We start from the raw sequence: 16924 nt of genomic DNA on the forward strand, positions 1-16924 counted from the left end.
TTGAACAGAGACAGATTACATCTCCAAAAGCACTTTTTTTGTCAAATTATCTTTGGCTTTGTTTGTTTGATAAATGAAATATTTGAGAAGAAAGAATCCACAAGCAAGAAATTATGCAGCATTAAGACATGCTACTGCTGTGCTCCTATTTTATTTGCTTAATAGTATCGTAAGGTAATTAAATAATGGAGTTCAGGAGTTCAGCTACTAATCTTTTTTTTGGTTCATTTCGCTCGAGATTCAAACTCCAGAACTTACAGTCCAGCTGCTGACATGATTATGATTTAGTTGTTCACACGTTCTTGCTTTACTGTCTAATTCATGAATTTTTTTTATCCAACGGAGTTGGTTTGACGACTGTGGACGATGAGGCATTTCTTGCTAGGGGCATGAGGAAGAGAAGGAGTTAGTTGTAAATTATCAAAAACTTAAGTGCTCTTTTTGTACTTACAACTATTAGTTGCTTAAAGGTGAAGCAAATCTGGCAGAGCCTCTGGTCTAATGGAGCCGAAATTTGCCCCTTTAAGTATAAAAGAAGCCAAAGTATATTGCTGCTAACTGATTATACAGTTCTCAAATTGCGACTCTGTTAACTGCAACCGCCTACCAGCAATCTCTTGGCAACTGCCTGGCAACTTCCTATGAAAGCCCATATCTCAATCTCTCTCTCTCTCGCTATCTCTCTGACAAGATTTTATGAGTTAGATGTTCCTTTGGAAACCTAGTCATCCCCTTCTTGTCTCCCAAATAATCTCCCTCCATCTCGTTGAAGAAAAGCAAAGGGAAGATCTCCAAGCATGTTCTCTCTGTCCTTCAACACTGCAGTTGTGTCAGGTAAGCAACCATCATATACTAACACAATCATGTTCTCCAACCAAATCTTTTGTCTTCTCCAATACTGTGGGGAGATTCATGGCGAATCAAATCTTATTGAGAAATTTAAATAAACTTCAATAAAGCTTACACTGTTACTCTTTTGATATTCTTGTTTGCCTTCCGGGATTATCCAGGTAAAGTTCTCGTCCTGTTTTGTGGTTTAGTTTCTTGTTTCCTGACATGGGTTCCTTGCTCTTTCCTGATAGGTAACATGGAGAGCCAGCATTCTACTAGACCCGGTAACGAAATTTTTCTGGCCTTGCAAAAACTCAAGAAAATTCTGCACCAGAAAGCCATGCAATTTTCCTACGTTGAGTTGGACGCTGATTCCTCGCAAAACAATCCTTCTGTTGTCAAGAATTTGAAGAGTAATATTAACGCAAGCAGGCTTAAAGCGATAAATGAACTGAGATCGGTAGAAGAAATATCAGAGGATTTGACCTGTCCCCATGCTGCAATTAAAGAAGAAGAAGACAGAGGCATGCATAAGGTGATAAATGGTAGAAAACTATTAACAGATTCGAGGGCCTCAAATTCAAATGGGGTAGCAAATTCTTCAAAAGGTAAGGTTTATAGTAATTCTCGTGAAGGCAAACAGGTTGTGCAGGATAGAGATATAGAGCAGCTGAGCAAGCGATTGAAGTTTCTTGAAGAAGAAAACAAAATAATGAAGCAAGAGTTTTTTGAGCAAGTGGCAGAAAAGAAAAAGTTGGTGAATGAGATATATAAGCAGTTCCAGACTGTATACCGTTGCCTTCAACTTGAAAATCTAATAAACGGAGAGGTAGGTTTTGATGTATCTTTACTTGTCAACCCTTTTCAGGTAATAATAATTTTCCCATACATCCTACAAGATATTAGACAATTCAGTTAATGGCCATGTAAAGATTTGATCCATACCCGAATTGGAGAAAACATACGAATTTGTGTTGGGTTTGAGAATTATTAGAGATTGTTGCCCATGGACACGAAGTAGATTAAATTTTCTACGTCTATTTTCTTTCTCTTTCTCTTATGCTGTCATTGACGAATGTCTGTATGTCTAGTATTATGAGTTGTCTTCAACAAAATTTGTAATCCTGATACTAAGACCTCATGCTCCTGCAATTTGCAGGGAATGTGGATATTTTTGTAGAGGCGTTATGGTTTGATAGTGAGTCTGTGGTCTTGAAACAGGAGACAGGATTGGAGACTGGCCTGCCAGAAGTAGGATGGCAAGATTCAATGCCAAGCAATTTCACCAGGGACCCAAGAGCCAATATCTTGGCATTGGAGGAAGTTCCTGAAGGAACATGGCAACAGGATCATGCTCAGAATGAATGAAAAGTGTTGGTTCTTAAACCTACACGTACAATTTGCTGTTGTGTCTTGTGTGCTCGCTGTTTTCTTGCTTGGATTTCTGAAGAACTTTAGGTATAAATATGTAAATATTAAACAAAATAAGTTAAGATTCCATCTTGTAAGAAAGCATTTGTAACAGACAGGAAAATCTAGTATTATTTGCAAACTACACATTAGATTTATAATCAGTAAAACAAAGATTAGATTTTTGTAATAAAAATGGGAGAAAATGGAATGGGTTGTTCGTCATTTTCACCTTTTCAAGGATTTGGGAATCTAGAGAATTTTCTCGTTGATTGGTTTTGTACTGAGTTTTAATTGTACTTCAAATATTTTACTGGCTTTTTGAGAAAATGGCTAAACTTATGCATTGAATCAAATGCTAGCTTATTTTTGTATTATAAGTTTAAATTTTTTAAATAATAATGAATTGTTTAATAATTATAGTTAAATTTCAAGAGGTAAATTCATGGAATAGTAAATTTGTTTTAAACATGAATTGAAGTAGGCTTGTGATTTATAGTCTTAAAGTAGGCCCAACTCTGAAAATTGCAGAAAGAAAATGAGTTATATATATTCAGAAAAAAAAATTAAAGAAAATGAGTTTTCTTATGTAATAATTTTTATAGTTTTTTAATTTAATCGGATTAAATTAACAAATGAAGCAAACACAATCTTCCAAGCTTGGACGGACATCTAAATGAAAAGAAAAATGTTTTGAATGTTTTAAGTGCTAGCAATGCAATGTCACTCAACTTTCAACATCTTTATCATAAAATATATACATATATGTATATATATGTTTTAAATGTTTATCAAATGTAATCAATGATGTTTCATTTGATCCCCAATTTTAATAACAGAATTAGCTTATTTATGAAAAAGTATTTTTCATAAAATAAAATAAAAATATTATTTAGTTTCTATGATATCAGAAAACTCATTAGTTGATCATTCGATTTTGAAAAATTATTAAAAAGTTTATTAATTAATTTTTTCATTAGTTTTACCCGTTAAGTATTGTAAAAAAGTTTAAAATGTCCTTAATACAGAAGGACTAATTAGTAAATTTTTTAAAATATAAAGAATTAATTTTTAAAATTATAGAAATTAAATAATAAAGTATTAAATGAAAAATTAAGTAGACTTTTTAAAATATCATACACATTTTAATATATTTTTCAAAACTAAATGACAACTATGGAGTTTTTACATTATAGAAGCGGATAGCAGTTTTTCTTAAAATAAATCCATTATTCTTAGTAGGCACGTAAAGGGAAATTTCGTGCAAAATTAGCTAGTCAATATATGGTGAATAAGCACAATGGCAGTCGGGCCTATGCTTCAAAACAAGTCTTTTGACTTTCTATGACCCAGATGGTTTCAATTTTCTATGAAATTGCTGTGATTAAACAAAAAGTTTTTTATTGTATTGTCATGTATGGAGAACTTGCTGTATTTGTTCAGTTGATTGAATAGATTTTGCTCTTGTAGCCAAACTGATTCATTCTGTAAGTTGCAGCTAACAGATCTTGGCCACTGCAGCAGCTTGATCTTCACTAGCTTGGGCTTCCAGCCTTACAGATTCTACAAAATACGTTTAACTCTGGTTAGATATTTAGCATCTTTCCTTCATGGATATTGTACCTCAGCACATTAAAATTATATTTGTGAATGTGTTGCTCAATTTCACAGTGTTCTTAAAACTTTGCAGATTCTACTGTCATTTAGCTCAACTATCAGTTTTGAATCTAAGCTGTTGAAATTTGTTCTTGCCTTGGCCCAATGAGGCTGGGCATTTCTGTTTTTGCCAATTGCCACCACAGAGTCAAGCATTGGCCCTTATCATGTAATGAACAGAGGCAGAAGAAACGATGAAGTGATAAGCATGAATCCACTTCTTTAAAACTAAACCATCGCTAAGCATGAATCCACTTCTTTAAAACTAAACCATCGCTAAGCATGAATCCACTTCTTTAAAACTAAACCATCGCATTTGAAATATTTTCTTATGAGAAATCTCATCAATTCCCACAGTTAAAACTAAAAATCAAAATGATGATAACTTTGATGAATCTAGCAAAACACTTCATGATACTAGCTTGCATATGGACACTGAGATTGCTTGCATATAAATTTAATGAGCCCATAATTAGAAATGCCAGTGAAATATATTAATCTTTCTGAGAATTAGCTACGATGTTATGCATTAAAATAAGCACCTGTGAGTAAAGCCATTGAAGCATAACAATGGTGGCTCGAAGAAACTTATAGCATTGACGATGAAAGAAAGGGAAATAGGGAGAAACACTTTCAACTCATTGACTTCCTCAACAACAGCCCGGTTTACCAAGAAAGCCAAAGTTACCTGAGATTGATGTACAGGGCGTTTGGTCTAGTGGTATGATTCTCGCTTTGGGTGCGAGAGGTCCCGAGTTCGATTCTCGGAACGCCCCTTTTTCTCTTTCTAACGTTTTTAATTTTCTCGAAATTGCCTCAGAATTTCTCTGTTTCATAATTGTCTGCACGTTCTCCTGATTAACAATTTTCGATTCTTCCATATTTACTATGGTTTTCCCTCTTTTTGGTAAAATTACAAGAGAACACTCATCACTGTCGCTATTGTTGTTACTGCAGAAGTGTCAAGTGTGTATGCTGGCGAATGAACGAAAGCTGTTTGACGAAATATCCAATCAGATTTTAATGAAGTGAGAGGGAGTACCGAGAATTTTGAGATTTATGAACTTGTAATTTCTTTATTATTCTTAATTAATTTCTTAGTTTTTAGTTCAATCATGTTGTGATTTTGTTTAATATTATGGATTCCTACTATGAGATTAATTCTGCCTTTAATTAATTTTGATTATGCAAATGATGCCGTTAAATTTTGCAAAAATATATTAATTATATCAAATTTTTACTCGCTGTAATTTAATTTTTATTTTAATTTCGTTACCCTAATCTTTCATGTTGATCCTCCCTTTCCTTGAACCTTTCTTTCCTGCTTCTCCCTCTCCTTCCATCTTTCTTTCCCCGCCTCTCTACTCATTTCTCATTACTTGCTCTCATTTTTTACCTGATATTTTGTTCTTTTCTTGTTGACTAACCTTGCGAATATCCCACCAACAGTACGAGTGCATGAAGTAGGAGATTAATGTTAATTGATTTTTGGGGTTTGAGGTCTTGAGGGGATTTTCTTCAAACAGTATGAATGCATGAACAGAGCTAGTGCATTAGACCTATCTAGTAACACAAATCAAATTGAAGTCTTGTTCAAAAATGAGTGCATGAAATGCGCAGACTTATTGATGGGCAGTAAGTTCAAATTTATCGATCAATTCAATGCAATGGAGATAGTTCATCTGGATCATTATTTTTATCTTTGTCGCAACTTCTTGAACCTTGGGCACACCTCATCAACATCTTTGGTGGAATTTAGATATGCTTAGGGTAATATTTAGATGTTTTGCACTAGATCCATCAGTTGTGATAAATGGCAAATTCATTTGAAAGCATTCCCTCGTAATAAACTTGATCTCTTCCAAGATAAAACTCGTTGGAAAAAAAATCAGTTGCCTTTGCTAGTTCTTCATAAGTGAATAACATTGCTGGAAAACCATAACCCAAATAAAAAAGAACCGTTGGCTTTGTCATGGATGCATTGATATTAGTAAAAAAATAAAAATAAGTAGGCTTTGAATGTGCTTACACTTATGCCTCCACTATATATTTTGCTGCTAGATTAATGGTAGAATTCCTCCAGGACATACAAGGTTAAAACAAGAAGTTTAAACAACCATATTTAAATTTCTGCAACGAACGAATTCAGAGAATAAAATATAAGATGAGAAGAAAGAAAATCAGAATAAGAGTAAATATACTTTTGTTTTTTAATAAGTTCCATAGGATATTAATTTCTTTTCATTTACAATTAGAAAAACTAGAGATTAGATTAGTATTTTGTGTTAATATAGTATTTGAAATTTTATTAATTAAATTATGGATCAATGTTTTAATTAGTAGTACTAGAATCATTTTTTAAAGTTAATGAGGTTTTGGTTCAAATTCTGAAACGCAATAAATTAAGAGAAAATATTATAAAAGTAAAATTTTTTACTGGACACATTAAATATACATAGATATTTTTTACTGTATATCCCACCTTCTTTGTTAGTGAATGGACAAGATTTACAGCATCAAACAGAGAGAAACACTTGTTTGTGCCTTGTAAGCGCCTTGATCTATGGTGGACTGGATCCAGACAAGTATTCCTTATTTCAATGTCTTAAGTTTGGGATTTGGCATTCAAAATTTCAGAAAGTGTTTTATTTTACCTGGAAAACTTGTTACAGTCTTCAAAGCTCTTTCAGAGGATTTCTGCTTGTTCACGTTCACCTTGATCGGTATTTTTTGCTGCAGGAACAAATATATCAATGTTCAATTAATTTCTATATATCATATAGTATAAATTTTATATTCCTTATTACGAAATTCAACTATTCCATTTAAATAATTAATAAGTTGCCACCTATTTTCATTAAAGAAAAGGGACTTAGAGAGAGAAGTTGAACATACTCTCAAGGGTCCATGTTTCGGGGGAGAAAGTGTCCTCTGTTTCTTCACTCGGATCCTCTGTTTCTTTGATCGGGTTCTCTGTTTCTTTGCTTGGATACTCTGTTTCTTCGATCAGGCCCTCCGTTGCTTTGTGTAGAAAACGTGAAAGAGAATTCTAGAATTTAGGAGAAAAGAGTTTCTATTATTTGCTCAGAGGGGAGGCTTGGTCAAGATATCTGCAACCTGCAATTGTGAGGTCAGATGAGTGGTATTGATGAAACCCTGATTTTTCACAATGTGGCAGTCAATATCCAGGTGTTTAGTCCGTTCATGAAAAACAGGGTTGGATGCAATATGTAAAACTGCCTTGTTATCACATTTGAGATTAATGGAAAGAGAAATATAAAACCTGCAAATCTTTTAAAACATTAACAATCCAAATAAGCTCACACACAGTAGAGACTATAACCCTATATTCAGCCAAGTAAAAGACACAAAAATCAGTAATAGATTTCCTGGAAAAAAGACAGGAAGCCTAATCTAAATCACAAAATGATGTGATTTGTAATGTAGAGGAAGTTGAAAAGTATAACCCTTTTAGACACAGAAGACTTAAAGATATTTGAGAACACCAAGAGCAGCATCCAATGAGACTTCTTTCGCTCTTGTTAGTTAGAATTGTATAGCTGTATAGTATTGAAATCAAACCCATTCAAATGGACTATTTAGTTGAGTTAAAACTCCCTCCATCATTTTTTTTATTATTTTAAAATTATTGTTCATTTTTATTTTTAAATTATAATAACATATAAATTAAATATTATACTTCTATTTAATTTTGTTTTATTTTTAAAAAATCTCTCAAAATATTTCTTCGTATTTAATAAAACATAATATATTTAAAATATATATTGATGATCGCTGGATTTCTTCAATATTCTCCTCGAGAGCCAGGTCCAGTCCGCTCAGTCACAGGGCCGGACTCCGCCTAGACTCCTCAATCAAGCCGGCCCAAACCTCTCGGCCCAGTAATCAGACCCTCACCAGGCTCAACTTCAGCCCTACCATTCAACCCAGCCCGGAAAGGGGAAAATGACCAAGATGCCCCGCTGGTAGGTCCTTCCACATGCGTATCAGAGGAGAATCATGCGTATCAGAGGAGAATTAATAGCCGTTACGCATGGAGCAGGCGCCTGACACATCCGTACATACGGAGCTAGGCGGCAGAAGACAGCTAGCATTGTGGCAGAGAGACAGATATATATATCACGGTAGAGGCTACGCAGAGGGGTTCTCTCTTCTTCTTCCTTCTCCTTCCTGGATACCATTTTTATTCTTTCTACAACTCTTACTTAAATATACTACTCTGAGCCATAAAATCTGACTGGAGCGTCGGAGGGTCTCCACCGGGGCACCCCCGGTAGGCCCCTGACCATTCTTTCTTATTTTACAGGTCCTTTCACCAGGAAAAACATGGAGAGATCCATCAGGGAGTCCAGTAAGAAGGGACCCAGAAGAAAACCAGATCTATTATGGATCAGGAAAAGGAAAAGATTTATCAGATATAATTGAAAAAGTTAATTAAAAAAATTATATTTTTTAAAAATAAAGTGGATAAAAATTATGAAACAGTGAAGTATATATATATATATATATATTATTTTTTTCAATAATACTCAATTTTCTAACTCTATTTCAAATAGAAAATAATAATTATTTTAAAAAATATTAAAACTTTTAAAAAAGGAAAATATTTATAACAATTGTAATTCTATTATTATAAAAATACATTATTATTATTATTAACATGATAAAATTTTTTAAAAGTCAAATAATTAAGTTTTAAATAAATTTTTTAATAACTTGTTTTAATTATGAAAAATATTAGTATTTTAATTATTTTGAATTTAAAAATGATTTTTTTTATTATTGATAGGTGAATGCATTTTTTTAGTTTTCCATTATTTTTTTTATAAAAAATAATAACTATATTTTTAAAAAAAATGAAAATAAAAATAAGAAACTATTTTTGTAAGTAAACACACTTTAAAATATTTAATTTTTAGATTATAACAAAAAATTATTCACCTATAATTAAAAAAATAATTTCATTTATTTAATGTATTTTTATTAAATATTTTAATTATTTTAATCGTTTATCATGTATTAAACAAATTTTTGCCTTCCCCACCCCATCTCTATTTCCATCTTAGCCTTCTCCTTCTCTTGAACACTTTAATTATTATAGAACACTTCAAATAATATCTATATATATATATAATATTTTTGTGGTATCAACCAAAATTTCTTAATTGGTAAGTTAATCTATTTATATTTCAATATGTATATTGCAAAAAAATTGCAAAAAAAATAGGAAAGGTAATTTATTTTTAAAAATTTATTAAAATATTTTAATTTTTACCTTTATTAATGAAATAATTTTTCATATAATTCAATTTCGTCTATTTTTATTATTAAAAATATATTAAAAAGACTAAATCACTTTTATTATTTAATTAATTTTTCTTATTTTTTTTATTGTCTTTCTCCGTTTGATGATCCATTTTATTACTAAACAAATCACTCTCACCCACACCAAACACTTTGCCTTAGCAACAATATATTTTATTATCTCTCTTTGCAGAGAAAACTTATGAGAAAATTTTGGAGAAAGGATTTGAGAGTTAAAAATTTTATTACAAATCAAAAAGTAAGGGTAGTTTAGGATTTTAATAATTTTCTCTTTCATTTGATTAAAATTTTAATGAACAAGTGGTTGAAAATAGATGGAAAAATATTTTAATAAATTTTTAAAAATATAAAAATTAATTTATAAATAATGTTAATATTTCGAAATTAGATAGTAAATATTTTTTTATTTTATTATTTCTCTCTTATTAATTTTTTATTAATATTATTAGATTATTATATAGGCATTGTATTTTAAAATACTCAAATATAGAATTTCCTTCACTTATTTTACAGTTTGAAACTATTTGGTTTAGGTGGCATTCAAAAAATATCATCTTCCCGGTTACTGAAAAAGTTTGAAAATAAATAAAAGTATTTATAATGTATTATTCTATTTATTTCATAATTTTTATATACTCTATATTTTCATGTAAATTAAAAAAATAGAATTTTTTAGTTAAATGATGAATTTTCTCTACTCACTTTTCAAATTATATATATTAAATATTAAAGTTTATTGAAATAATAAAATCAATATTAACAATATATAGTTTAAATTAAATGCCAATAAATAATTTAAATTTTTATTTAAAATATTTTATAAATTTATATTATTAAAATATTTATTTGTGAAATTAAAAAAAAATTAGAAACGGTGCTCCATTATCAACAAGCATGATATTTTTTTTATTAAAAATTATTTATTTTTAATAAATACTTTTTATAAAAAATATATTTTGAATACAAGTTATTTTTCAAAATAAACACAAAATTTTCAAATATTACTATTCACTACTAAAAAGTTGAGGCTTTTGGGTTGTGATACTTAAAGAAAAAAATTATCTTTTGAGTTTCACTCAAATTTATTTACTAAATAGGAGTTTAACTTTAACCGTCTAAGTGGTGGTTAGACCCCACAGATAGCGTCTGTCAAGTGTAGGTCCCTATTAGACAGGCGCCACCTGTTTATTTTTGTTTTATTCTTTTTTAAATCAACAAAGCTAGTATTTTTTGGCTTTGTTGATTTTGCCTGTATTTTTTATTTTTTAATTATTATTATATTATAATAATATATTTATATTATATTAATTTAATAGTATTATTTATAATAAAATTTTTTTATAGTAATAAATATTTTTAATTATTTTCATAATATATTTTAGTTTTTTAATATATTAATATAATAATATTAGTTATAAATTTATTAATAAATAATTATCTTATTTTTTTAATTATAATAACATAAAATAAATATTATATTACGATTAAACGTATATGACTGTCCGTTCAATAAAAATTTAATTTAATTTTTATAATATTAAATATTTATATTAATTACTTATTTAATTAATTTTTTTTAATAAATTATAAATAATTTATATTATATAAATTTAATAGCAGGATAATATATTTTGTAAAAATAACGATAGATATCATACAGATTTATTAAAAAATAAAAATTTTAATTATTTTTCATAATATATTTTATTATTTTCTTTGTTAAAAAACAAAATTATGGCGCATTTGTGCGCGCAAGGGCAAATAAATTTAAATTAAATTCAAAAAGTAAAAAGTCCAGAAAGTTGAGAAACCTAATCAAATCTATACTAGACATTCATCTATAGCTGAGGGAGGAAGGGAGGGATAAAGAAGTCATTTAATTTCTTTAAGAAATCACAGTAAAAGTCAACTCTCTTTTAATAAAAGTATACATATAATAGTAATCCTTTGGACAGCTCGTCCTCGATATTCTCTTTCTACCCCTTCATCTCCATTTTTCTCATCTTACTGTTAGCGTTTGGTTTATGAAAATTTCTGAAAATTTTAAGAGATCGAATCGTGACATTTGGCTTCCACACGCTAAGTTTGATCTCAATATCTTTTTCTTGAATGGCAGCTACAAAAACCCAAGAAGCCTCTTCTTCATCAGTTCCATGTTCTTACCATGTCTTCTTGAGTTTCAGAGGTGGAGATACCCGCAAGAATTTTACTGATCACCTCTACACAGCTCTGGTTCAACAAGGAATCCATACATTCAGGGACGATGATGAAATCCAAAGAGGAGAGAACATTGAGTTAGAAATTCAAAGAGCAATAAGAGAGTCAAAGTTATCCATAATTATACTTTCACAAGACTATGCTTCTTCAAGATGGTGCCTAGACGAGCTTGTGATGATCATGGAGCGCAGAAGACTTGTTGGGCATGTTGTGGTGCCAGTTTTCTACGATGTGGATCCATCCCAAGTCAAAAACCAGACAGGAAGATACGGTGAAGCATTTGCTAGGCATGAAAAGGACTTAAAGGAGGAGATGAACAAAGTGGAGCAATGGAGGGATGCTCTAAGAGAAGCTGCGGATATGAGAGGGATGGTTCGGCAAAATGGGTATGTACTCTTATATGGGTATTTTTTATTTTCTTTTGGCAATGAGTAAGATTGGGATTCTAATTGTTTAATGTTTATGAATTTTAGGTACGAGTCTCAATTTATTCAAAACATTGTAAGAGAGGTTGAGAACAAATTGAGTCGAACAGTACTCAATGTCAGTCCCTATTTAGTTGGAATGAATTCTCGTATAGCTCAAATCAATCATTGGTTGCAAGATGGGTCGGATGATGTTGAGATAGCAACAATCTATGGGATTGGTGGTATTGGGAAAACAACTATTGCCAAGATAGTTTATAATCTAAACTTCAACAGATTCGATGGAAGTAGTTTTCTTGCTAATGTTAGAGAAATTTCAGAACAACCTAATGGACTAATTCGATTGCAGAGGCAACTTCTTTCTGATCTAGTAAAGGGGAAAACAAGCAAAATATACAATATTGATGAAGGGATTACTAGGATTAGAGATGTTTTGTATGGCAAAAGAGTTCTACTCATTCTTGATGATGTTGATGATGTGGATCAATTCAATGCAATAGTTGGAATGCGAGAATGGTTTCATCCAGGAAGCAAAATTATTATAACAACAAGGCATGAGCATTTACTAAGATTTATTTTCAGATTTGAAGTTGAACAACTGGATGATAAAGAATCAGTTCAGCTCTTAAGCTGGCATGCCTTTGGCCAAGATCATCCTGCAGATGGCTACCAGAAGCATTCTGAAAATGTGGCTCGTCATTGTGGTGGACTTCCATTAGCACTTCAAGTCTTGGGTTCTTCTCTATCTGGCAAAACTACAACTGTTTGGGAAAATGCCTTACAGAAGTTGGAAAAAATTGCTGATAGTAAAATTCAGCATATTCTTAGAATAAGCTTTGATTCTCTTCAGGATGATCATGACAAAAGCTTATTCCTTGATATAGCTTGTTTTTTCACTGGAATGGTCATAGAGTATGCTATTAGAATACTGGATGGTTGTGATTTTTATGCTATAGTTGGCATTCAAAATCTTATTAATAAATGCCTAGTAACTGTCGATGAAGAAAATAGGTTGATGGTGCATCAATTAGTCAGAGACATGGGACGGGAAATTGTTCGCCAAGAATCACCTGATGATCCTGGAAAACGTAGCAGACTGTGGGATCCTAAGGATGCAACTGTAGTATTGCGAGAAAATGCTGTAAGATATTTGCCATGCTTGTGAATACTAGTTAGGAAAAGATGTGTGTGCAATTGTGCAAGCTTATAACTCATGCCTTTCTAAACTTTTTCCTTCTATTATGTGGGGTTGCAGGGTACAGAATCAATAAGGGGCCTTAGCCTCAACCTACCAGTGCCGGCAGAGGACAAGCGCACAAGGAAAAATCCTTTGTTGAATCTTGCAAAAAAATATGATGATCAAGATTCTATTGAAAAATCAAGGTTTCTTGATGAAGAAAATTTTTTGAAAAGGCATAAGCTTAGCAACTTATCATGGCAACCAGCAAAAACTGCTCCAATAAGTTCATTTTCTGCAAGGGCATTTGAGAAGATGGTGAGACTAAAATTGCTTAACATCAACTATGTAAAACTTAATGGAGACTACAAGGAATTTCCTACAAGTTTAGTGTGGTTGTGTTGGCGTGGATTTCCTTTGAACTCTATGCCAATTGATCTCTGCTTAGACAAGCTGGTTGCTCTTGATATGCGCAATAGCAAAGTGAAATATCTATGGAAGGGAATCAAGGTATGACACGTATCTTTATCTCTATCGATTCGTGCGAGTGGTTTATGGACCTTTTATATGCTGAAACAGGCTAACTACTTCCTTTTTAACAGTTTCTTGTGGAGTTGAGAATACTTAACCTTAGTCATTCCCATGGGCTTGTTAGAACCCCCAACTTTAGGGGGCTCCCTAGTCTTGAGAAATTGGTGTTCAAAGATTGTACAAGCTTGGTTGATATTGATGAATCCATTGGAGGCCTAGAGAGGCTTGTAATATTGAATTTAAGAGACTGCAAAAGCCTTAAGAAGCTTCCAGAAGAAATTACTATGTTGGAATCTCTTGAAGAACTAGTCATATCAGGTTGCTCAAATCTTTTTGAGCTACCGAAGGAGCTTGCTAAGTTACAATCATTGAAGGTGTTCCATGCAGACAGAATAGCCATAAACCAAGTGGACTCTAGCACTGGAGTTTTGAAGGAACTCAGTTTGTCATTGTGGCATTCAACCTCATGGTCTTGGCTATTACAAAAAAGATGGGCAACATCAACCAGATTTTCGTTAGCTTTTCTACCCCGCTTTTTAGTAAGCCTAAGTCTTGCAAATTGCTGTCTTTCAGATAATGCTATTCCTGAAGATCTTAGTTGCCTGCTTTCTTTAGAGTACTTAAATTTAAGTGGAAACCAGATTCGTTGCTTACCAGAGAGCATCAACGGCCTCGTTTCACTAGGTTCCCTAGTGTTAGATCAGTGTGCAAGCCTCCAATCGCTTCCAGAGCTTCCAACGAGTTTAAACTCTTTGAAGCTAGAAGATTGCACATCATTAGAAAGGCTTACAAATCTGCCAAACTTATTGAAATCACTAGACTTGGAAATTTTTGGTTGTGAAAAGCTAGTTGAGGTTCAAGGTATATTCAAATTAGAACCACTAGGAACCAACACAGAAATACTTGATAATTTGGGATTGTTCAATTTGAAATCTTTGGAAGGAATTGAAGTGGAAATGTCAAATTCTCTGTCATGCACAGAAATGAAGACAAGCATTCAGGTAAAAAATTTAACTTCTTCTGTTTCCAACTTTATCTCTATTACACTTGATACATTTTCTCATGACTAAGTAATTATAAATTACAATTCCAATGTAATAGGTACTGCATGAATGTGGAATATTCAGCATATTTCTTCCAGGAGGAACAGTTCCAGATTGGTTTGAATTGATAAGTGAGAGTCCAGCAATATCTTTCAACGTCGAACCAGTTCCTGCTCACAAGGTCAAAGGTCTAAGTTTGTGCATACTGTATATGAATCTTGATGATGGTGGGCAAATTGATGGCAATTGTGCAAAAATCAACAATAAAACTAAGGGTGTAAAGTGGACATATAGCCCAAACTTCTATGGGATTCCAGAAGTGTCTCAAGATATGTTGTGGTTAAGCTACTGGACATTTGGAGATCAGCTGAAAGCTGGAGATGAAGTGCAGATTTTAGCAGAAATGGCATCAGGCTTACATGTAAAGGCATGTGGGGTTCGACTTGTATACGAGCCAGAATACAAGGATGTTCCAGAAATTGTCCAAAGCAGCAGCTCTAAGTACCCAACCATGGCGGATACAGATATGTCAGATTATGAATTGGGAACGGCTTCGTATTTTCTGTGCCATCATAACTTTCAAACACATCAAGGAGCAGGAAGATATGACTGGGATGATTTGAGTGGCTATGAGTACATATTTGAAGATAGAGAGAAACACCATGAATCTTATGAGAATGAAGAGGAAGACATTGAAACTGACCAGAATGAGGAGCAAATTTTGGACAGTGAAACTGAAATTTGGACATAGCCTCAATGTACTCGTTCAATCATCCTTGTACTCGTGCACTTTTTCATGCAAAAGCACGTCAAATGAAGCCTTAACTTACAGTATTTGTCATGAAATTCGACATTAACATTGAGTTATTTTCTTGTCATCCATGGATAGCTCAAATTCTATTTGGAAATATTTTTAGAGGAAGGAAAATTAAGAGTATAAAGCACTGCTTATTTGCAGAAGTTTATTTGTATGTGAAAAAAATATTTTTTAAGAAAATAAATTATTTTTAATATTTGATTGTAATTTAAAAAAAAAGGAGGAAATTAGTAAATTCATATGTCTAATGTTAATCATATGTTCAAAGTTTAGAAAATTCTTTGAAATTGGCTTTTTTAAATGTTTTTAATGTTATAAAATATGAAAAATATTTTATGTAAAATAAATGGATTTTAAAATAAAATATATTTTTTTGTTATTTTCTTTATTTTTATTTGAATATAATGAAAATTAAGTTTGATTACAAATTTTTTTAAAAAAGAGAAACTTATAATAAATTTATAATTTTATTATATATATGTTAAAAAAAAGCTTTAAGAATAATATTTTTTTTATATCTTATAAATTTATTATTTTTTCTCTCAATTAGAAAGAAAAATAGTGATGAAAATTCATTGAAAAGCTTTAAGAATAACTATTTTAGCTTATAACTATAACACGGTGGAGAAATTATATAGTTTCTGTTTGGTATTATTTATTATATAATAAAAGAATTTAAACAATTTTTTAAAATCACACATCATTTTATTTTTTTTAAAATAAAATTTTTATAAATAAAAAAATAATTCTTTCATTCCATATAAATAATTAATAAATAAAATTAAATTTTTGTAAAATTTTTTATTCAGATAGAGCGATAATGATCTGGTTATATTAATCGGGATTTTAGTGGTTCAAAACATCAGTATAATTCATCCGATTTTGGAATCAAGTCTCCTCCTTTCTCTTTTACAAAATGTCTATTAAATGATTCAAAAATAATTAAATTCATGATAAAAAAATATGAAATTAATTTAAAATATAAAATTATTTTAAATTATAAATAAAATATTACATTATAAGTTTAATAATTTTTTTATAAAATATTTTTTATAATTATTTACAAAAGTATTTAAATTAGAGTATTTAGAGCCTCCTAAATATAAAACAGTTGTCTCATATTGACTATTGAGACTTATTATAAAGTCTACTGCATCCAAACGCAATAATTAAATACCTAACAAAATATGACCATTGGGGGCTATGAATTACAAATAATATATATTTTAATTAATTACAGTAATTTTTTTTTTAATTTTCTTCCCCCGAATATTAAAGATATATTTTTTAAAATTAATTAATTAATATATTTTTCTATACTATAAATACTATATAATAAATTTTTTTTAATGTTTAATCTAATAATTTTTAGATTTATTATTATAAAAGTTATGAGATTGAAATTATATTCATTTAATTTTCTTATATAAAAATATAAAATAATTAAATATATTTAATCAATCATATAAAA

General features: G+C 30.8%; 2 protein-coding genes and 1 non-coding gene across 4 annotated transcripts; all 3 read left to right on the top strand.

The window, feature by feature from the left end:
• Nucleotides 1–511: 511 nt before the first annotated feature.
• On the top strand, nt 512–2476 carry LOC110626265. Of its 2 annotated transcripts, none has more exons than XM_021772070.2 (3): nt 512–834; nt 1083–1660; nt 2053–2476. In XM_021772070.2, exons 1-3 carry the CDS (start codon nt 798–800, stop codon nt 2197–2199), a joined length of 762 nt encoding a protein of 253 aa, XP_021627762.1. In that variant the 5' UTR covers nt 512–797; the 3' UTR covers nt 2200–2476. The 2 variants fall into 2 exon arrangements, with proteins under 2 accessions (XP_021627762.1, XP_043817587.1); XM_043961652.1 differs by lacking the exon at nt 512–834 and adding an exon at nt 875–1010.
• A 2125-nt stretch (nt 2477–4601) lies between these two features.
• On the top strand, nt 4602–4673 carry TRNAP-UGG. The gene has a single exon. It is a non-coding gene; the product is annotated as a tRNA-Pro (tRNA).
• A 6524-nt stretch (nt 4674–11197) lies between these two features.
• Nucleotides 11198–15514, top strand: LOC110627130 (disease resistance protein RPV1). The gene is made up of 5 exons (XM_021773375.2): nt 11198–11846; nt 11934–13026; nt 13141–13572; nt 13665–14594; nt 14695–15514. The coding sequence occupies exons 1-5, from the start codon at nt 11353–11355 to the stop codon at nt 15385–15387; spliced, it is 3642 nt and encodes a 1213-aa protein (XP_021629067.1). The 5' UTR covers nt 11198–11352; the 3' UTR covers nt 15388–15514.
• The last annotated feature ends 1410 nt before the right edge of the window (nt 15515–16924 follow it).

Source organism: Manihot esculenta, chromosome 11 (genome assembly GCF_001659605.2).
Source record: "Manihot esculenta cultivar AM560-2 chromosome 11, M.esculenta_v8, whole genome shotgun sequence".
Lineage (NCBI taxonomy): Eukaryota > Viridiplantae > Streptophyta > Magnoliopsida > Malpighiales > Euphorbiaceae > Manihot > Manihot esculenta.